Source organism: Trachinotus anak, unplaced genomic scaffold, assembly GCF_046630095.1.
Source record: "Trachinotus anak isolate AG129_WGS33_773 ecotype Australia unplaced genomic scaffold, CSIRO_AGI_Tana_v1 ptg000010l, whole genome shotgun sequence".
NCBI classification, from domain to species: Eukaryota; Metazoa; Chordata; class Actinopteri; order Carangiformes; family Carangidae; genus Trachinotus; species Trachinotus anak.
The window spans coordinates 22,581,413-22,604,796 of record NW_027273861.1 but is presented as its reverse complement, the minus strand read 5'-3'; the positions used below and the strand labels follow the sequence as shown (position 1 = coordinate 22,604,796).

Below are 23,384 nucleotides of genomic sequence, written 5' to 3'. Positions count from 1 at the left end.
GAATCCAGATCATCACTGACCCTCGCTGTCTGTCCTCCACCGCCTCCCGTGTGACGTCTGACGCTTTAGCCTCCCTGTGGGTTACAGCAGCAGCAGGTGTAATCTCAGCCTGCCTGCTGGCGTCACCTGTGCGCTAATCCCCTTAGTCACCACACACACACGCAGCCACATGCACTCACGCTCAGGTCACATTAGCCACAGCATACACACAGTACTGCACAGGTGGGCCTCTCCAAAAAAAAAAAAAAAAAACTGCAGGAAATACAGTGGCACAGGGAAAAGCAGTTACACAAGCTACTGTAACTCACTGTGACTGAGGCTGCATTAGTTTGAGAATCATTTCAACTCAAAAGATCAACGGAAGCAACTGATGCGGACAAGACAAAGACGTCTCTCACAAGACAGTACTTAACAAACATTTAATGTCTTGTTGTAAACATTTCACTCTTTGACTCAAAATATATTTTGTTCTTCTTGTAAAACAAACAAAATTGAATCAAAGCTGAACAGATGGGTTCACTGGTTTTTAACCTACACAAAAGTTTGTTTCCTATCAGTAATGAAGAAGGAAAGCACGACCTCATCAACAGCTTTGGTTTTCAAAAAATAGCAGTTGTGTTGCAGCTTCTCACAGGGACACACGAGCAGGTCAAACAGACTCGTGATTTTGAAATCACATGTTCTGAGGATGTTCAGTATGATTATAAACCATAGAGACGTTCGGTTTTATGGGCTTTATGTGCCCAATCTGTGACCTCATCAGTCTGTAGGTTACTCTATCTCTGATCCTTGATTGATTTAATCAACTCTTTCCTGTAGTTTCATATTTAACAGAAAGATGTATGAGTGGTATTATTCCTCTCACCTCACTGAAGCAAGAAAGCGAATTAGGATTTTACCAAAATAAACTATTCCTTTAAGCCCAATGAGAAGCTACAATAATCTTTTTTTAAAAGCTGAAGCTTTTGATGAAAACAATCATAAATAATAGAAAAAATATATTTTATAGGGTCTGGGTTTAAAATTGTGAACAGACATTAAAATATATTTATGTCACAGTGGGTTGGGACTGGCATGGTTCTGTGGGGATGCAAATTTACATCATTCATACGGTCAAATAAATATCCCAAACTCTTCATGTGCACACTATGTTACAAACTTTCAAACATGAGAAATCAATGCTACATTGTCATCATGTCACAGGGGATCAAGAGTATCAGGCGTAATAGCTGAATGACTATCGGACAACATAGAAAACATGACTCCACGTACTGGAAAACAAATGTTTTACCCTTTGGAACAATGGAGAACCATCTATAGACATCCATTCATTCAGGCGAACAGAACAACACTGTCTCTGTCACAAAAAACACGGGAGTTAAATAAGAAAAAAAATGAACAGGTACAGCCGCAGGAGGCACAATAACAGAAAACTTGCAGTGTTCGCTTCAAGGAATCAGTTTATTCAAGGCATCTGTTTGGCTGCTGTGCAAACGTCCTGACGCTGGTCCATTCAGTGCTACGTGGCGAAGGTGATGCTTTGACCTGTGGCCCCCGCACAACGATCCAGGGCCGCCTTTAGCTCCATTAACTGGATCCCTCCGACTCTCAGCTTCTCCCTGGGAACGCAATTATTATAGATTAAAATTTTCTTGATTTATATTTGTTAGAGTCAAAACCCCAGACAGACACAGGAATAAAGACAAAGGCAAAGACAGGAAAATATGCCTGATAAATGGACAGCTTTTAAGACCCTAAAAAAAACTGTATCCATCAGCCTGGTACTGCAGGCGACACAAGCTTTTCTGACATAGTTGGAACAGTTTGTTGCACATGAGAGACTTCTGCATCTGTGCCTTTTGCTGTGTTCTTCCTGTAGGTACGTCGAGAAGATCAGATGAGAATATTGATTCTTTAGTAACGAATGCGACATCCATTTACTGGGTCACAATTTTTATCCATCCAGTTTTAAGTACATCAAAAATGTATATTACAAAAACTAATCAAGTACAATGCATATGTGATTTGCCCCTTCTCATGAAACTGCAAACCTTTAAAATCCAAACCTTGTGTGATGTTTAAGTTTGTATGGCCTATTTGGGGTTTTAACAAAGGCCAAACCTGTTCTTTTGTTTTTTTTATACACAGCAAAATGTTTTAAACTTAAAAATGTTATATAATCCAGCGGAGAGCTATAGAACTTTACATTGTACTATCTGGTTGAACCCAAATGACTCTACACAGACTTCTTTATGAGTGAACTTTCTATGTGCTGACCATGTTCAGCACAGAATGTCCACGACAGACAAAAGAGCTTCTGTGCAAGCTGCAGCTTCCAGAAGCTCTGTGTTTCAGTGTCAGCTATTTACGAGCCCTTCTCTTCAGCTGAATTACATTTTTCTTGTTACACCACCATATACATGCATGCACTAACAAAAACACAAGCAAAGCACACAACCAGTGTCCTTTATGAGTGCAGACACACACACAAGTTGGTTTCTAAAGTCTTGGCAACGGCTGCTTAGCAGCAGAGACACTGAGTGAGCTTGTTGCTTGTTTTGTTTCCTGCTCCTCTTTGTTTCTATTGGAACATTACGTAACTGCAGGGAGGAGAGAAGGAGGAAAGAAAGGCCAGAATCCGGCTGCCAGCGCTCTCTGTTTTCACCCTACTTGCATTCATCCTCTTCTCCTTTATTCAAGTGTGCAGCTGTCTGTTTTCATAACCTGTGCAAACAGCAGGTTGTGTTACCAACTGTTCACTCCCAGACCGTGTTGATTTGTCACAACTGATCTGGTTTTACACTCAGGCGGGCTCTGTGGACAGAGCGACTGTGTGAAAGGCGTCCAGTCAGTGCGTTTACACCAACAACTACGGACTCATTAGTGACACACTGTTCACGTCATGCATCAAACTTTTGTGCGCAGAATGGCTGAAAGTAATCACACAAAGTCCGTGGCGTGCATGAATTCTGCACAAAGTCACTGACCTAGATCGACAATATATACACCAAGAGGGAGATCTGTGCTCTTTCTGAGTTACATAACAGCCTATATGTGCTTGAGAGGTAGTTAACGGATACCCCCCAGGAGACAGTAACGATTTGCACTGGCTTGAACACAGAACCACATGACACTGAGATGATATAACCGATAGCTGCTCTCCACCAGCCAATCATATCACGTTCGACAGAAAGCCTGCAATTGGATTCATTTTCCTACCTAACTAAGATGCTGCTATGGACACATGGATGATTACCATGGCAACCAGCTCCGCAATCTACTACTCAGTATCCGTTTTTAAACAGAAAAACAGATTGATAGTAGCAGGACCAGGATATGTGAGAGGGTCTCCATGTTTGTGTTTGTTATTTTGGTTAATTTATTTTGTTTATTTTTAGTTGCAGTCTTGCACTTTGTGTTTCTTTTTATAATTCTTGATTTCAATAAAATTAGGCACCCTGCCTAAAGGCACAAACAAAGACCAACAGCTTTTCCCTTCTTTCACTCTGCACACTTAATATGCTCCGACAGCCTTTGTGCAGAAATCTTACAGCAAACCTTGATAATAAGGTTTACATAAAACTAAGTCCTCCTTTAAAGTCTTCCCCCCGTTTCGTATTCGTTTCAAAGCACAACACTGACCTCAAAAGTCTGACTAAACCTCGGAGAAAGGCTTGTGAACGAGAGCCAGTCACTGATAACAAGGGGCCACTGGATTTGCTTATAAAATGTTTGACGTACAAAGACATGCAAGGGTTGCTGGTACAGTGAAATTAGAGTAGAAAATGATGAAATAGTGTTATACTTCAGGAATATTATGGAACAGAGGATTCTTCAGTGTAGAATTTGAATAAAGGGAAATCAATGGGTGAAAGGCTTCAGGCTTTCTTCTACTGAACTACAGGCTGTTTCCTAAAGCCTGGTTCATTTTATAAACAGCAGAGCTGTGTTTCCCTGTGGTCATTCTATTTGACTGAGTTATATGAAACTACTGTGTAAATATTAGGATATATGATAGTACTGTTAGGGGTGACTGCAAAGGATAAAGACCTGATGTTTAAAGCTGTTTGTGTGAGTCAATGAATTATGTAAGAAACAAAATGCAAGTTAAACACTGTTGCTAACACGTGAGCTCGCATTCACGTACATACAACGTAAGAGAGAGGTGCCCTCGGGACAAATGTTGCACTTGCCCTCACCTGTCAGCTGTGGCGACCAGCAGCTGAGATATGTAGCATTAGAGGACGACATGTCCACAGGTGCAGCAAAATCATCAGGCTTGCACAGATTATACTCTGCATTCATACAAAATATACAAACACTGAGACAGATTTTTCCAAACACCAGGAAGTCAATTCCCAGTCAATTCACACGTGCACAGAAATCACAATCACAAGCAGTATTTCTGCTGAAACTTCAGCTGAATCTATTCTAGCAGAAGGCAAACTAAGCTGAGAAACACAGACACTGGAAAATAAATTTGTTTTGTTCCTTTGCCTCCCACTCTCTTAAAAAAACAGTAAAATTCAGATGGCTTTCAGAAAAGGGCTTATGTAATACATGTCTTTTCAGACAAAAACAGTGTTGCAAACCATTTCGCACAGTATATCTTTAACTATATCCTCTCTGAACACATTATAGCCTCCTTATGTATCCTTCCACATGAAGTAGCAAGTTGACAGCTAAACATGCATATAAATGCTGTCATATACTCTGATCAAGAGTGCAACTTTGACTCCGTTTTAGTTAAATCTGTAATTTCTAAAATCTAGAAACTCCTCTGGAAGCTTTTTTTCTGTTGAGGCCTATTTGGACTGAAAGCTGCCTGTCAATGATTGTGCCTGATCCAGGAAAAGGGGCCTCCCTGAGGTTTTATGTAACTTATGACATCATGCAAGTGCACTGAGCACAGAAATCAAATATTTAACACCATGGATAATGTGCACGCCAAGTAAGGGCCAAGATTACTTTACAGTGAATGTAACAAATAAAAAATTTATAATCACAACACAGCCAGATTAACTATGTCTTTCAGCAGTGACCTGCTGTAACAAAAGCTGGGATGACGTGACTGCTAAGTGCCCGCAAAGCTCTTCCACAAAGTGACAGAGCAGATGTTGTCTTTAATACTAAATAAACCTCTGGTTTAATATGGCTTCATATCATTATTACAAGCAAGAAAGTCATTATCTGATATACATAAAAATAATACTTCCGGTTATCTAATGATCACATTTTTTTAAACCAACAATTCTGTCAATTGAATGCTTTGATAATATAATCATCATTATCAATGTAACAGCAACCACAGTCCTAATTCACAGCCATTTATTTAAAGTCATCTATAAAAGAATAATTGACCAGAAGCTATAAAATAAACTGTGCCAATAGTGATAGTCAGTATTTCCTCTGGGGTTATGATACCATCAGAAACATTAATAGGGGACACATGATGGCCTTGACACAAATAAACTGATATGAATACATAGGACTGTGGCTTGTTTCCATGGCAGTCGCTGGGTTCAACCTTCACTCATAAATACAGCTGCAGTTTAGCTTCAGAACGACATTGTGATGAACCAGGAATGACGCACTTAATGACTCTGTCGGTCCCTCTGCTCATGCATATTGTCGAACTTATTGTTAGAAAGTAACAGGCTAGTGGAGCGACATTAACGCACTTCGTCAGTCAACACTTTCTTCACTTCATGAGACTTTATACGAGTCCACGCAGGAACACTGTTTAATCTCCACTGTTCACATAAAGTCAGCTGGTTACTAATCGTGTTTGTCCTGTTCCATCTCCCATTTATGTCTGAGTGCAGAATCAGCATTAAGTGTTGCCCATGCAACAGATAAATCCTGACCCCTCCAAGGCGATATGTGTGATCATGTTTCAACAGCTGACAAGAACAACTGATGTGTGAGTCAGGCAACTGCATGTGAGCATTGCAGTCCCATTATATGCCAGCTTGGTGGTTACTGAGGTATGCCTATTAGATAATATAAGTTGAAAGATCTATTGAACATCCTGTCAAAGAAATATGTTAATAATCACTGTCACCATTGTCTGAAAATGGGTTGGCATGGCCACAGACATTGTGAGAGCTCTGCTGGGGATGTCTCAGAGCAGGGCTTATAAAGCAACGGCTATGAGGCTGGATAAACAACAACCTGCCCGGGCATGCTGCAACAAAGAACGCAAAGATCCTGAGAACTTGAGAAGGTTTGATTGTGATATCTGGTCAGAGAGAAAGTCGTTGCCAAACGCATACATCACACTCAGTGGGTACATGTCAGGCCAAGGCTGTGCCGGATGTATTTCACTTTTTTAAAGGCACCTAGCCTCTAAAGGAGAGAAACTAATACCGACCCTAGACCTGTCAAGAATGTTAAAATTAACTTAATTCCTGGCGTACGTGACAATCAGACTGGTGAGATCACAGCTGTAGCAACTGTGTGAATTGAGTCAAGAAATCCATTTGATTTACCTGAGAGACGGGGTTCATAGTGCAACAGCAACCATTTCAATTCTGATCTATATCAACAACATATATGCAGTTATCATTATTGTGTGTGTGTGTGTGTGTGTGTGTGTCCTACCTGTAGTCCTGTTGTGAGAAACAATCTAGTAGGTCTGCAGCTGTCAATCTGGGATCCACATTAACAATCTGAAACACAACACATACGAGCTGAGCTAAAGAGTATTATGTCAAGGTGAGTTTAACAGAACAGAGACCACTGCAGGGGAAAAAACTCAAGTGACTTTAATTAAAGTGACATCTAACTGTTCGCCGATAACTGAAATGGCACCAACCTTATTAGAGTGGATGATGCCGAGGAGTGTCTGGACTTCCTCCAAACTAGGGGCTGAGGACAAGACTCTGAAGGACAGGTAAAGAAACAACTTTTAGAAATGACCTCAATTGCAGGTGACGCTGGAAAAGTTGTGACATTTCAAATCATCACCCGAGTAAGGCTGGGGTCAACATATACCTCGGCTTGTCAGAAAGTTGTGTTCAGTGAGTCTTCACTGAATAACATTTTCTTTTTTCACAAGTAATAACATTTAAAGAGCAATTTCAATAAAGTGAAACAGGACTTTGTTTGGCGATAATAAAGCTTCTATAAATCTCTTTTCAGAGTTTATATTCACTACTCTGACATAACTTAAGTCTGAATACACTTCATAACAGTTCATAACTCTTAAATGCTTCCTCTGTTCATCCATCAGCATGGACCCAACCAAAATGCACACAAGGAAAGTTTATTTATGAAGCTCCTTTCAACAATAAGGTGATTCATACACAGAAACACAAGCACACATCACTGTGAGTAACTACACCGAGTAAAAAGGGGCTGACCTCAGAGAAAAATACAGGAACAGGCAAAAAGAGAGCAAGTAATGACAGTAAATGAGTCAAAGATGAATAAGAGAAAATGGTCATGAATTATCCATATGTGGTGTCCGCAGAGTGAGAAGAACCAGAGAGAGGGCGACGGAGGGTGATAGCCTGTATTGAATGAGTCATAGCTCTGCTCAAACACATGAAAATGAGTCTGGCTGTCTCCTAGGCAACTGTGCTTGAGCAGCCCAATACACACATGCATGTGCATAGATAAATGCAGAAGTGCAAAGATATACACACATAAAATATATATATAGTGAAGATTCCTGCAGATAGAAGTGAAGGTGGCATAGTAGTAAAAAGTTTATTCAAAAATGTTCACAGCTGCAAAGGTATGTGACACATTCGCCATGTTTCCATTGTGTAACTGTGTGAGCACGATGGCTGTTATTTACAACTATTATTCATGCTCTGAAATAGTAAGAAACACCTATAAGAATATTTACACAGCACACCTTCCACATGAATGTGCAAGAAAGTCTTTATGACCCTGAACAACAACCCACAGAATTGAGCAACAATTCCACACACATACACACACACTGCAAGCTTGAGATAAAAGCAAGATCTTCTTTTGAAAGAGGATGCAACTGTGGCAAAACGTGTCAAGGGGTTTTTGTGCAGAGTTAACATCTGCACTTTCACCAGATTTAGGTCTTGCCTGTGCTGCGTATATCTGCATCGAAGCAGTAGATTTTGTTCACTAAAGGCTCCAAATGGAAGGAATACATGATCATCACAAACCACAGACTGAGACTTCGTGGACATTGCTCCTCCTCAGACTGATTAACATCACACAAAGACCCACTTAAGCAGCTACAGGTGTAGTGTCACAACACTGTCAACAGGAAATGAAGGATGAACGTCACCTGAACCCCTGACACACATAGTAGGAACATGCCATCAAATCAAAAAATGGAGGGTGTATGTTAGATATGACAAAACCGCTGGTAATGAAGTACCACCACACTGGCCATATACTGTAATGCAAAAAGAATAAACAGAGTACCCCAGAGGTCAAGAGCTTTGAAGTGTTAAAGTAAAGTGCACTGGGACACACACTTGGGACTTTTGTGTTTTATGATCTGAGAGGCCTGTTTCTCTGTTTTATAGCTGTAGAGTTGAGAACACCATGCACAACAGAGGCAGGCATGTTGTGTAACAACTGTCGAAATACATTTCTACTTGGTATTAGAGATCCTGCACTGGAAGATGTTTCCTGTGTGAAGTGTCATGAGCAGAGCAAAGATTACAGAACAAAGCGAAGCAGAAAGATTACAAAGGAAAAAAATTATGATTGTGATCAATCACAAACCACAACAGGAAGAAGAAAGGATGGTGGAGGTGAGAGGTGACAATAAACTCATGTCTCAAATGACGTCTCACGGTTCATGTAGTGAAAACGTCCTGTCTAAACAAACTAAAACCTCAATCAGAAAAACATCTCAATTAGATTTTTATTTAAATTTACTCCTAACACACAACGAAATCAAAGGGAAAGTCTTCTATAGAGGTTTTGTAGGCCTACAGTGAGAGCAGGAGTTCAGAGTGGCCCAGACGGCACAGTGGGATATCAGCGGACACTTTGCCCTTTGGAGGCTTTACTGTTAACCTGCTCTCAAAGAGACACAAAATGTCACAGTGAATCCTGTACAGGGAATAATTAATGCACTGACTCTGACTGGACCTTATGTGTTTGTGGTGTTTTGATGTTTTATAGGTATGTGTGAGAGAGGTGGGGATTGTGTAACTGTGGAAGAGAGACATCACAAATAAATAAAGATAAATAAAAAAATAAATACAAATAGAATACTGTGAACACTTGAATAGCCAAATGAACAACTATGAAAATTTAGTTGTCTTACTAAATTATTTTAAGTCTATTGACAGAGCTCTACATAGGGCTTTTTAAAAGCAATGAATGGTCAGAGTAGGAAAAGCAAAGGTGTTTTTTTTTTTGTCTCGGTAAGCCATGACCATGTGATTGGAAGCCAGCATGCACAGCAAAACAGCTGAAACCGAAGGAGTTAAATGGAATTAAGCCATCATTCATTTTTATTATTTACACCAGTGCTTTTCCTGCTCTGACCTGTCAAAATGTCTTCTGTGGAAAAATGCCTACTGTTGAATGTTTTCCTGCACCTGCCACAGCAGCCGTGTGAGCCAAAACCAAGTGAACGGGAAGGAAGTTAAAGAAGGACGTGACTACAAACCTGTGCTGCAAGCCTAGTTTGTGGGACAGCAAAGAATAAACTGAACAGAAACATGTTGACATAATCAAAGTAGAAGTTCACAGAGCGCATAATCCATTAAGAGCTCCACTGATATGTCATCTTACAGTGTTTTTATGAATTCCTCATTACATTCAACCAAAGATCAACTCAACATCTTACCCCAGTGTGATTAGTTAATGTTTGATAAGGGCTCAGGTCTGTAACTCCTGTGTGACGTGTAAATACATTCAAATATTTTCAGATGCCAATGCAGGCACTGGAAGATACACTGGCAAAGGGTGAAGACATCCAACAGATAACTGTTAGCATTTTCCGTCACAAAGGTCCGGGGAGAAGCTAAACGGTGCTACAGTGTAGAGCTGCCTGTTGCGTCACGGGAAAGGTGACAAGGCAAAGCTACAAGGTCAAGCAGATTACAGCCTGACCAACACTACATGCCAAATAGGGCCTGTGAGCTATGAGGTCAGCACACACATAACCAGGACACAGGAAGGAGTAGGCTGGTTAAGGACAGATCAAGGACAGTTTAAAGGGGCTTCTTTGAGGGTCGAGACAAAGGTGAGACATACCAGGTGTGAAGGCAGGAAGAAGGTTAAAGAGTATTTAGTAAAGACGGGCAAGTGGATATGTCTATCTCCATAATTACAGATAGACACAACAGTTGAAGGGGAAGCATTAAGAGGTTCCAGCGACATTACATGTATAATTGATCTTAACAGATCAGTGCCTGCTAGGATTCCCTTTATACACATAATTTCTTCTTATGTTTTAGGACTCGGGCTCTATAAACATCCAGCATAATCATTTAGTTAAAATTTCATATAAGGGTTATAGCAACTATTCAAAAAGAAATAGTACAAAATGCCCCTTAGAAGCATAAACTCAAATGATCAAATCTAACTAACTAGACTGAGTACGGTATGAAACTGACAGAGGTCACTGTGGCAGACAGACGGAGCAGCAGAACGTCTGGTGGTGTGTTTAGACTGACAGCAGTGATAAGAGGGGGGCAACGATACCTGCTGAAAGCTTGGAGCAGCTGTGAGACCATGGAGGACAGTTTGTGCAAACAAGCCACAGCGTCCTGTGGTGGTGGAGGGCCTCCCGCTGGCTGAGCACTCTGCATGGTGTGAGGGTCAAAGCCCAGCACTTTGAACACTTCCAAGCTGAAACATGACAGAAAATAATGACCTCAGAGGTCAAGGGAACGGAAAAAAAAACTAAATACATATCAAAATAAACTACCTCAGTAATAACCAAGTGTTGTTTTTGTTCCTACAAATTATTTCATATAACCATTTGTTGTAATTCTAATTATAGGAGTGGACTGTACGGTGTATTCATCAGAGGTTCATATGTTGTTTATTTGTTTATTGTGCTGTGCTCTATTTCTAGAAAAAAATCTTAGCTAATATGAGTGAAATATCCCCACAAACCATGACATCCTAACCCGTTATCTGCAGTATAATCATAAGTGGAATCCCAGCACTGCATCCATCAAAACTCCCCATTACACCCACCTTATTTGATACACATTAGACCAGATGTTCTCAAACAGGGCCCACACTTCCTGATGAGAGACCTGAGCTGACGTGGGTCGTTTGTCTTCATCATCATCATCATCATCATTCATGACAACATCACAGGCAGGAGATTCTCTCTACAAACACAGATGGAGCCATTATTCAAACTGAAAAATATTTTTTATGGATTTCTTGGCTTCTTAATCACCACAATATACAACAGAATTCAGAGACTGCAGCCCGGGAAAGGGAGTTAACCTTTTGAACAGATCAGAAGTGGAATACATTTGAGCTCTGGTGACATGAGGTAAACTTTAACTTCAAATGTGCTCAACACTGACCTGAGGTTGTAGCTTATTGAAAATGTTGTCCATAAGAGAAACGGCACTGGGAACACGGCTTGAACTTTTCTCAAACACTTTCACAAGCTCCCTGGCTTCTTGAAGGGCTGTTAAGGTAGCACTACAGTCTATTGTTTTACCTGAAAGAATATATGCAATAGATATATATGGACCATCAGAAGACTGCACCAGAGGGGAGACATGCATTAAGACGCACATTAATGTTTACATACAATCAGTTGCCAGTTTACTTGGTAACTAAAATTAATGCCCCTGATGTAAATATAAATGGGGTGTAACACAACACAATCTGCAGCGGCAACTGAATATTATAGCCTTCATGAAGGTAATATTTAATGCAGGTCTGATGTAATTAAACTGCATTAATTTTAGCTATGTGTACCTAATAAACTGGCAACGTAGTGTACAAACATTCACATAAAGAGCAGACATATGTGAGGCAAGGGAAAGAGTTGCTACTTGTACTGCAAATCCTTTTCATGACAGGATGTTTTGTCTGTTAAGAACTGTGATGAATATTAAGATGGAAGTCAAAGCCAGGCAGTGAGACACTCTGGCCAAAAACAAGCCAGCCACACACGTAATTGCCACATGCCTATCCATGAAGCTTACCCTTACCATAACCTGACTCACACCCTAAAAACAAGCTTTGTTACTTTATAGAGGCCTGTGAAGAGTCTGTCCTCACAAGTATAGCTACAAGTAACTACACACACGCTAACAGCCTGCACAGAGGAGACCAGAAAATTGCATGCAGTACTTTTCCACTCCTAGACTCCTAGACTCACATACAGTTTATCCCTCCTTCCTTTCCTCCTCCTCCTCCTCCTCCTCCTCCTCTTCTTCACCCTACTCTCAGTCCTGGCACAGAGCCAGGCTGTGTGGTACCAAGAAAACCAGAATCTGGCTTGAGAACCAAAAAAGCACAGAACAAGGGTAAAACTCCTTTGTTTCAGTTATCAACATTCTTGGATGGATTAAGAAGCATTGTGCCACAAGTGCAGCGGTCACGCCCACACAGGTGGACGTCGGAGATGGAATCTGAGAGTGAAACGCCAACACTCAGCACTGTAGGCATAATGTAATTAGATCCAGTGCTGAGATCCAGAGGAAGGAGTGCTGCAGTGGGCGACTCAGCATCTTTCTGACACACATTTGAGTGTCCTGCTTTAGCAGATGACCTGATTCTGTATGTAGTTCTGTAGGGTTCTAGCGCAGTGCAGGGCAGACAACGTCATACCCCAGTGGAGTAAGGCTTTTATCTGGGGGATGAGTCAGTATCTCAACACCACTGTACAAGAAGGCAGAAAAACATTACCTAAAGCTGAGATTTTGGATATTTAGTGTTTTCATATTAAGGTTAAGGCTTTCTTATTTTTATCACAAACCCTCAGCTTATAGCCTGGAAATTGTTACAGTGGAACAAAGAATATCTTCTTAGACACCTAAGGGAGCTCAGCTTGGCTGTTTAGCTCTTTTCAAACTCTGTTGTTCACATTCAAAACAAAGATTAAAATCAGGTCCAAGGAAACTGGCATCACATTTTTTCATCCACAGTATGTGATGTTATCAAGTCTTCCCAAAGCAATAGAGAATAGAGAATATGCCAAAACAAAAACAATATAAGAGGTTAATACATTGAGAACTGATTTGCTGCACTCTTTGTAAGCCATGTTAGACAACACAGCTCATGAAAACACAGATATAAAAAAAGAGCTGATTTCTAAATTGACTTTACCCAGCTGTCTTATCAGTGTGGAACAGATTGTTCATTTCTTTGTTGAGTTACATAATCATTTTTATATCAGCTTCCATGTCATGTTGGTTACATTCCTCAAATTCTTGTACAACATTACACTGAGTGCTTAGGTGTTTGGACTATGGCCAAGACAGACAAGAGTGTTTACTGTGACTTACATTCAGACATCTACCTAACTACATGATTCTCTATTATCTATTTTCTGTTTTTTTTTTTTCTAGCTGTTGTTACACATTTGGACAATGTTTTTATATAAAGTCAGCCGGGGGATCAGTCATGGCTGCAACAAGGTTTCTCACACAAACCTAAACACTGCTTTGAAAATCTATAACTAGGCAAAAATAAAATTAAATAAGTACAAATATGTCCAAAATAAGATTTCTGTTCATAGAAAATATGTTATTATAACAAAACTTCCCCCTTTTCCACCTACTGTATATTCCTACACACCTGAGTTGAAGAACTCGATGAGATTTAAAACAATTTGCTGCTTCCTCCGTGGGACTATCTGCCCAAACACAGCAATCCAGTGCTTTTTCAAACACTGCAGGACATCTTGAAGGGTCCAGGGTGGTTTTAGATAAACAATCTGTTAAGAGAAAAAAAACACACACAATGAAACAATGGCCTGAAAATGATTAAATAATTATTATTTAAATTATTTTTTGTATTTCAAATCAATATACACATTATGCAATAACATATAAATATGATTAATCACTGTCAAATGTAAATCTCAGCAGGCTGTATATATAATGTTCATGCATATATACTGTATGCATCCACATATTATATGTATATAAAGTGACCTATTACACTATCTATACAATATTTATTCTTTTGCCCTCTTGCAATATTTGTATTCATGTTCATATTTTACAGAAAGAGTTTGACCTTGTTGTTATATGTAAATATATATCTATCTATTCCCTCAAATATCTTTATTGTCCTTGTTTAGCGGCTGCCATTTGCATATCTTTCACAACATTGTTCTCGAAACTGTGTGTTAAATGCATTGAAAGCCACTAGTAACTGGAGTCAGATCCCTTGTATGGGTAAAAAAACTCCCCCAATAAAGCTGATTCTGATTTGGAGGCATTAAAATATAGTCTAAAAGATAAATTTTACCTCTAACCATAGGTCTTCATAAGCGGCCTTCATCTCTGCCTCTAACACATCCGACAGCACCTCCCGCAGGGTGTCTTCTAGTTCAGAAACACATCTGCTAAGGTCCCTTTTTGCCGTCTCTTCTTCTCCTTCAGTGAGCTGCTGGCTATCTGTGATCAGTTACATACATGCCCAACATATATGTCAGTATAGACACAGACTATACACAACATAGGACAACAGCTATCCTTTACATAAGAGTTGCTTTTTTATTAGAAATGCACATTTTTGTTCATCAAAGCTGTCACCTGAATGGGCTTGAAGTGCAGTAAAGGAAAACAGGGAAAAGGGAAGTGGTGGGTGAACAAGGCAAGTGCATGGATTGTATGTGCTGTTAACTACTGCACTATGATGGAGGATGCCAAGTAATTTCCTGTTTTGCATGAAGAACACATTAATTCTTGGCTCACATTTCATTACGAGTCCTGCAGTAGGGCCAGTTCTCTTTGGACTGTGCAGCTGGGCTGGTGTGCAACTCCTGCTCAGCACTGGTGGTGATGAGATCTGAGGGTTTGTGTGAGGCATCATGGCGGGCTCAGTGTTTTGCAGAGGGTCAAGGCCATATCTGGATTTCCCAACCTCTGCTTCCAAATCATTCTTGCTAAGAGCTTTCACCCCACTCAGGAGGGCTTTACTGCATAGGTTCTTATCATTACTGGAGAGGAAAGAGGGAGAGCATCATTTTTATTCAGGTGGCAGAGATAAATAACACACAAAACATTAAGACAACTCATATAACATCAATCTGTGCTGTGCAACACTGATCCAACCTTTGCCAAATAATGCATCCTTTAACTCAGCAAAATGATCAATAACAGTGTCTAGAAATTGCAGCAGTGAAAGAAATAGGTCAAAAAGAAAAAGACTGTGAAATAATACAACAGCCACCACTATTGAGCTGAGAAAATTCCTGAACTTAACTCGGTATACCTTGCTCAGCACATCTATTCTTGCCCAATTACTCTGTCTGGCTCTCTCTTTCTCTCATCCCAACTGGAACTATCTGGCTGGACCCACTCACAGTCACATGCATGTGCATTATTTGCAGAGGACATACACTCTGCAGCAGCAGCAGCGAGCTGTAGGGGGAGGGGGAACTCACGTGCACAGGATGAGAGCACACCCTGCGTACAGACTCTGGTATTGCAAGCAGCACTGCAGCACTCTGTCATCATTATTCTCAGCATTCAGACCATCTGGGGACAAGGTGGTACAGAGAGAGAGAGAGAGAGAGAGAGAGAGGAAGGAACAGGAAGACAAGAGTGTCAGAGAAAAACATGACAGTCCATAAAAGGACATAGGGATATGTTTGAGAACATATGAGACAATGAGAACACGTGGTTAGTGTACAACAGAGAACAGCACGTCTTCTTTCTTTTGAAGACAAAGAGGAAGATTCAAAGATGGAGATTTCAGGTCTATTTAAAGAAATACACTGAACGTGTGTATGCTCCTAAACCCTTAAAAAGTGGAAACAATAGCTCTACCACATCTCCTTTTAACACTCCTTATTGAAGAGATCATACTATCAATGTTGAAAAATGAATGTCCGATCAATATCACATACAGCTAAGAAGTGGGTTACCCTCTGCTTGGGTGCAACCTGCCCTTGAGATGCACACAGTGTATGCTGTGCTGATGTCGGCTGGAGGACCAGCTTAGCGCTAGTGCCACCTAGTGTCCATGCAGGGAACAGTCAAGCAGTTACTAATTAATAGAGTGAATTCATGGCTGTAATCTCTCAGTGCCTCAAATGCTATACCTTTAATACATCTTAATCTTAATCTAATTTAATTGTAGTCTTGATATGAAATGTAGATTATTCTATTATTATGTTTTCACTTTTAAAAAAGCATGAAGAAAAAATCTTTCCGTTTCGTGTTTATTGTTTTGCCTGCAGTTGCTGTAGTGTTTGTGTGTTCTCTTGTGTAACCAACAGTGACATTTATTTCAGCCTGATCAGCTGATATGTTTTTGTCCAAGAGAACAGTAGAAATCTGATATGTGTTCATGGACAGGCTTAGCCCTTAACTTTTAGGTTCCATCCTTGGTTGTAATAAATTTGCACTCACCGCTGCTCTCGGCCGCCTGCTGCATTGACTGCCCCCAGAGGTACGGTTCCCGGCTCTTCAGAGAGTTGTAAATGTACGAGATTGCGGGAGTGGCCAGGTGTGCCACAGAACCTGACAGGCCTTTACCCCTTTTTAAGGAATCCAGCTCCTGAAGCACCACCCAGGGGATAAGGACAACAGGGATGCCCAGGGCTGAGATAACATGAAGAGGGGAGAGTAAAGATGATTCAATATTTCATAAAAAACTGAAAGGACAGTTTATTGTATATTATATATCTAAATAATGTACAAATAGGATTTTATACTTTATTGGGACTCATTTCTTTCTTAATTGGAATGTCCTAAGCGTAAGTGTAGATGTGCTTTCAGCCCGAGTTTTCAATATTTTTATGTGATAACACCATGTTAAACAAAATATTAATCATAGCAGAGTATTTTTATATAGTTTAAAACATGGCTAGAGAGGAACTTTAAAGGGGTGAACAACATCTCTTTATGATAGTTCAGCCAGTGCCGAGGGATAACAAATACAGATAACAAACATGGGAGTGAAAACTAACTGCATACCTTCTATAATGGAAAGAGGTTTCATTATACAACATATTAAATAGCCATAAATCATTCAAGAATCATCAATTTATTAAAACATTTTAAATACCTCCAAGGCCATGAGACCTGATCTTTTTCACATAATCCAGGTGACTGAGGAGAATGTTAGTGTCCAGGACCAGGATCAGGCTCTGCTGAGTTGGTTGTTTGACTGTAATAAAACACAAAGTTTATGTTTATTAAATTATTTGTTGTTGAGTATAAAAGGTTAACAACTAAAAGTAAAAGAAATTGCCCACTGCAAAATTTCAACAAAGCTATTGTGCTATGAAGATTATGAAATCTAATGTCGTGATGATTGTTATTCTTATTATTATAGATAATGTGCATCCATATGAGTAAAATGTCAGTGTCAATGTTGCAGAAATGAACAACATAGTTTTACAGGGCAGTTTTTTTCGAAATATCTTTGTGCGTCATTCTACAGCAAACGTTTTTCAAATGATGTATTCTGAATTATATGATATATATGAAATGATTATATTTTGCTCTGATTTGCATCGTCAGATGTGAGACTCTTAGTAGACACGTGAGGCACCAGAGATAATTTTTAGTTTTTCCTTTTTAATATAAAGAAAAGCATTTCTAAAATTCTGTTTTGGCTTTGACTTTATGAGGGACTAAGTGTAGATTGATGAGGTAAAAATACATTTGAATAATTTGAGCATAAGGTAGGAATACAGTAAAACTTACAGTATGAGTCTGTGGCTCCCTCTTCTGGTGGGTCTATGTCCATACAGGTCAGCTCTCCATAGCTCTGCATCACATTCAACTCCAATTTCTTCTCAGTGCGGGCAAGGTGAAGCTCTTCAACAACTTGCACCTACACAACAATATTATTTATGACAGAAAAAACACGAACTAGCCCTAACATTTTCAACCCTTGCAACAACAACATACTGAAGTCATTTTATTGTACTGGCTAACAACAAGTTTTTATTTTAGGAAAGTATAATTTATGAAAAGCTATAATTGTACATTATACACAGTGTTTTCAGATTAAATGACTGATGTTGTTCACTACCTGATCAAACCACGGCTCAGTTGAAGTATCACACACACTTTGGAGTTGGCAAGACAAGGATGACCCCTTATTTTGTCCTCCAGATGAAAAACTGGAAGTTACATCCAAACAGCTGTGATATGGCAGGACCATTTCTTGCTTGGAGTTTCTTATTGAGGCCCCAGAGTGTGAAAGCTCAGTCCCATAACTGAGATTTCTGTTTGCAGAAATAGCGTCCCTGTCATCATCAGTGCTATCTACTGGCCTTGGTTGAACCTTTTTTGGTATCTTAAAATTGGGAGGCAGAGGTGGTGTGAAAGAATCTATTGGCTGCTGAGGAGCTGTCTTATGTGACACTGATGTGACACTCCTCGGGATTGAAGTGACATTTTTCAGCACCTTTGAGCTACTCTCTGAGGTAGTGTGCTTGGCTGAAGTGGAGGGCCGATTTGTGGTAGAAGCAGAGTGAGTTTTTGCTTCTTTACACAGGCTCTCTTTGGCCTTAAACTCATTTTCTCGATGCCATCGGCCCATCTTTTCGACCAGCTCCCTTCTCTTCTGCCTTGACAAATCTTTGATTGCGTTGCTGTCATTTCCAGTCCTTTGTGACTCCTCAGCTCTGTGCTTCTTCTGTGCTTTCTGCCTCTGTTCTTTGTGTTCAGCAGAGGCCAAACTGGCACTCATTAACTTTTTTAATTTTGATGGGCTCCCCTTGGAAGACTTTTCATCTAACCTGCCTTTAGAGATCCTCTCTGTTTTCTGAGGCACTGCACCTGAAGTGTCCCTGCTCAAGGGTTTTGAGGTTCCTCTTTCCAAAGTCTTACTCCCACAGCTAGTGTTGTCTTTCCCTGAAATGTACTGTTTTGCTTTACTCGAGCAATTTCCCCTGTGGAACAGCAAAGAGACACTTTGTGTTTTTGTACAGTCTCCTGTCTTATTAACAGGTTTCTGGTCTGTTGCTTGTGTTGTTGCCAGTCTGTAGACAGGCTTTTTGATCTGGCGGGTGCTTTGGGAATCATCCTTAATGGTAGAAGAATTTTCCTGTTTCGCTGCACAGCTACATGTAGAAGAAGACAGGGAATATCACAGTCAATGATAAACATATAAATGGAAAGGGATGATGCTTTGTTGTTACAGTCATTAATTAATTAAAGGTCACATTTATTGTGTCTAACCTCTCATGCCTCCTCTTGACACTTTTGCGACTATTGGTGACATCTTGGTGTTTGGATGCCTAAAATGAGAAAAAATAATGTAAAATGTTGTGTAAACAACTTGTTGTGAGTACAGAATACACCCCTGATGACAGCATCAAATTTTATACAATTTCTACATTAATGTTATAAAGTACTTTGATTGTCGGGTATTTAATAAGCTCCTTAAACCGACAGGAGAAATTCCTGAATGGTTATTTCATTTCTCAGTTTATATCACAATATGCTGCATGGCCAATGAAAATGACTCAGGAGGAGTGTGTGCACATCCAGTTATTGTGTGTGGGGATAAAGGAGAGTGACAGAGTGGGAGATGTTATGGTGAGGATGACAAAAAAAGAAAGAGAGTGTGAAATATTAAGAGAGAGGATGAACTTGTAAGGGCACTAGTGGGGAAAGCAGATTTAAACATCTCTGGAACTGGTTAACTGGTTTCCACACCGTCCTCAGTTCTTTGACAGGAGTTCAGTTTATTGTCGTCATCAAATTCAAGTCCTCGCCTACTGTTTTTGCAGGACTTGGCAGCAATGTGGAGAGACTAAGAGAAAGCTGGGGTGTACAAATGAAAGACAGCGGCCATATTCAAACCTGGTATTAACATCTGTCTCGGGTGATCACAAGTGGACAGCTCTAAGTTCAGGTGTGAAGGCACCCAAGATGCATTGAGGGCACATTTGAGACCCATCATAGCACATTCGTAGGGAATCGATAGAAGGACCAAAGCAAAGTAATCTGAGAATGTAAATTGCACGTGTACTTAGATCCTCTTCCCACTTCTCTGTATCTGTTTTTTTTCTCCACCAAAAGAGAGGCTCAGGAGTAATTGGTTCAATAAACCATCCTTGAAAACTGTGGAGTCTACCAAGGAGAACTGGTGTTAAGGCTGTGTTAAAGACAAATCGTGGTCACAGAAATTACTGACATGATTTATGTTTTTTTTGTTTATTGCCCTTTGTATGAAGTGAACGGATAACAAACTATTCGTGGGATAATTTCTGACTGCTAAAACATGTGGACAGTAATGAAAAAAAAAAAGAAGACATATCTTAATATCCAAATGAACTGCCCCAAGCAAAAACAGTAAACACAACTGAATGTCATCTCCTCACCTTCTCATCTTCTTCACTGGAGGATGAAGACTTCTTGCGCTTTCTCTTTTTTGACTTTTTAGACATTTTACCCTGAAGGTCAATTTGAAGAGCAGACATTATCTTCAGTGACTATGCAAAGTCCTTACAGAATAATCCACACTGAGCTTCAGTAAGACACCACCTCCTCTGGCTCTTGTCATAAATATCTAACAGTAAAATGTGTCATGCAAGTCTAACTAATACAGAATTACGCCTCTCTTACTATGGAAACATACAAAATACATACAGATATATGAAGACAGAAATATCACTTAATACTAAATTATATAAATGATTAAATGGCCTCTATATAGAGAGCTAATTGTATTTTTATAATGTGTGTCTGTGTCGTTTATGTAGTAAGTAACTCGATGCAATAATTCAAGTGCAAACCAGTGGTTAACTTAGACGAGCTAACGCAGGGTAAACCGTTATTGCACAAATATAGCTGAACTTTTTTTTTTTTATAGCGACAGCCATATTAACCTATTTAATAAATTAATACTACAGAATATAAAGAGTTAAGCTGATTCTTAATTTAGGCACACAATCTCCGGTCAAAGTTAAATGTTACTGTTAGCTCATTTAAGCTACCTGATGAAAATCAACAGCAAAAAACCGCCGAAGTAGAAGCCAAAGGTCTCCTTTAATGTCGGAAACGTTCCCGTACATGAATTCAGTGAAATAAATAGTAATAATAGGATTAAATGTGAAATGTCCAGCCAAGAACTCACTAATTGTTTCCCAAAACATCCGCTGCACTTCCGCCTCTTCTTCTTCTACGGCTGTTTTCTTCTTCTACCGCCGCCGACTGGGCAGGAGTGGAGACCTGCGCGGTTGGATATTGTTCTTGTGATGAGGAAATACCCTATAAAGTATATTTTGTTTTGTAGAAGATACACACAGCATGCACAAATGCAAATCTGCTGAAGAGACAGATGAATACACTCATTACAGACTCAGAAGACTGCACAGGGTCAGATGGGGACTGGGCCTGTCTGGGTCATCTCGACCTCTTCACACAAACTTCCTCTGCATCTGTGATTTTCCCAAGCAGTCGCCTCCTCACCAAGGTTACACAACAAAGCTTTACCTGCTTTAGCTGCTTTAACAAGCAAGCAGTTTTCCATTCACTGCAAATTCTCCTGGGAGCCTCAGCTCACAGCAAAGGAGATCCTGCTCAACTTTCTCATAAGGGACCATTACAGGGTTTATGGGTAGTTTATTAATTAATTGATTGATTAAACCACTAAATAATAAATGATTAGTAATAATTGATGTATAAATGGTTAATAAATCATTTACCAATGCTAGATCAGTTGTAAACAATTATATTTATTATCATATTATAATTACAGCAAATCTTGCTCTTTAATACATTATGGAGCTCGCCCCCACAGCCTTCATAAGCGCAATACAAACATTTAACAAATTAATTAACACACTACGATATAGCTGTAAATAGCTATAATGACGCGTTTAAGTGTTTATTAATTTACCGTATTGCAACTTTGTTTAATTATCTGTTTATGTCCCATATGGGTGCCACAAGTTGTTAACAAATACATAAATTAACATTTATATTTACTTCAACAACTCCGCCAACCCAAATGACCACATAGGTTGTCTGTCCCTTACTAACAACTACAGGATAGTGTGCTATAAACCATTTATTAAATGCTTATATATTGCCTTTGAATGATAAATAAGGGAACTTGAATTAAAGTGTTGGTGGCAACTCCATTAGCACAACAAGAGTTTTGGTCAACTTGAGGAGACAGCATTAAGTGACTACATCACATGCATCGTTAAGGAGGTAATGAGAATGAGATTTTGGATAAAACAACATTGGAAAGGACCACCATCATTTACCTAAATTTTTTCCATAAATTGTCAATCATGTATTTTTTGGAAAGGAGAGTCCAAAGTGTCAATAAACCATCTGAAACCACTAATTTGCACAGTATAGTCCTTTATGAAATCAATAGGCTACTTACACTGCAGTTGTGGTTATTTGCCACATAGAGACACTGTAGCTCCATTTACTGTTTCACTGTTCCCTCCCTCACTCCCGACACGCTCACTGTGCTAAGCAGTGGTGGAAAGTAACTAACTACATTTACCCAAGTACTGTACTAAAGATACTACTTTTATGAGGTACTTGTACTTTACTTGATTGAGAGTGTTTTCATTTTATGCTACTTTATACTTACTCTTGCTTTATATTCCAAAACTCAGTTCTCCAATTCTACTGAAGTAAAACAGTTCTACTTATGAAGGCAGGACGAGCGATCTCTGGGGCCCTGAACCATGGCTTGAGAAACAGTGCTGCTGCTGAAGACTTTGAAGGTGACAGAAATCAGTCGACTAACAGATGAGCTGTGAGTGGTTTCAGCTGTAGGGCATAATCGCCGACCACTTCAATAATCTTGGACAGGAACGATAACAGCATGTAGGGACTGTGACAGAAACAGTTAAATGCTCAGGGATTAAATAGATGACACAGTTTGGATTAGATCAGTGACATGTTAAATACATTAAGATTATATTTGAGAATTGGAAACAGCTTCTCTGTGTTGTAGTTCACAGAGATGGTTAATTTTTGCTGGATTTAGTTGTGTTTATGTGGTACGTTGTGATGAAGGTCCAGGAGTCAGATCTCAAACAGACCGGTTCATGAGATTACATCATCAGAAGGCTACATGTAACATGTAACTGCTCTTATTAGCATGATTCATGAAACTCAATCTTTTCTGTGACCATTAAAAAAAGTCATTAGCGAATGGAAATCTGCCAGAAATACATTTCTGCTGGAGAAATCCTTTCACTTGAATTTATGCTTTTGGTCTTAAACAATCACATTTAATAATTAATACTTCATAAAACATCAGAAGCAGCTGTT

General features: G+C 39.6%; 1 protein-coding gene across 2 annotated transcripts; it reads right to left on the bottom strand.

Annotated features, from left to right (window-relative positions):
* Window positions 1-405: 405 nt before the first annotated feature.
* swt1 (SWT1 RNA endoribonuclease homolog) lies at window positions 406-21,322 on the bottom strand. 2 transcript variants are annotated; one of them, XM_071486213.1, is made up of 17 exons: window positions 21,217-21,322; window positions 20,462-20,533; window positions 19,314-19,372; window positions 18,160-19,195; window positions 17,829-17,958; window positions 17,185-17,286; window positions 16,527-16,718; window positions 15,557-15,650; window positions 14,865-15,109; window positions 14,416-14,564; window positions 13,738-13,876; window positions 11,508-11,647; window positions 11,164-11,303; window positions 10,663-10,809; window positions 6,818-6,884; window positions 6,604-6,671; window positions 406-1,619 (listed from the first exon to the last, which is right to left on the bottom strand). In XM_071486213.1, exons 2-17 carry the CDS (start codon window positions 20,525-20,527, stop codon window positions 1,520-1,522), a joined length of 2,874 nt encoding a protein of 957 aa, XP_071342314.1. In that variant the 5' UTR covers window positions 20,528-20,533; window positions 21,217-21,322; the 3' UTR covers window positions 406-1,519. The 2 variants fall into 2 exon arrangements, with proteins under 2 accessions (XP_071342314.1, XP_071342313.1); XM_071486212.1 differs by lacking the exon at window positions 21,217-21,322 and adding an exon at window positions 21,077-21,210.
* Window positions 21,323-23,384: the final 2,062 nt, after the last annotated feature.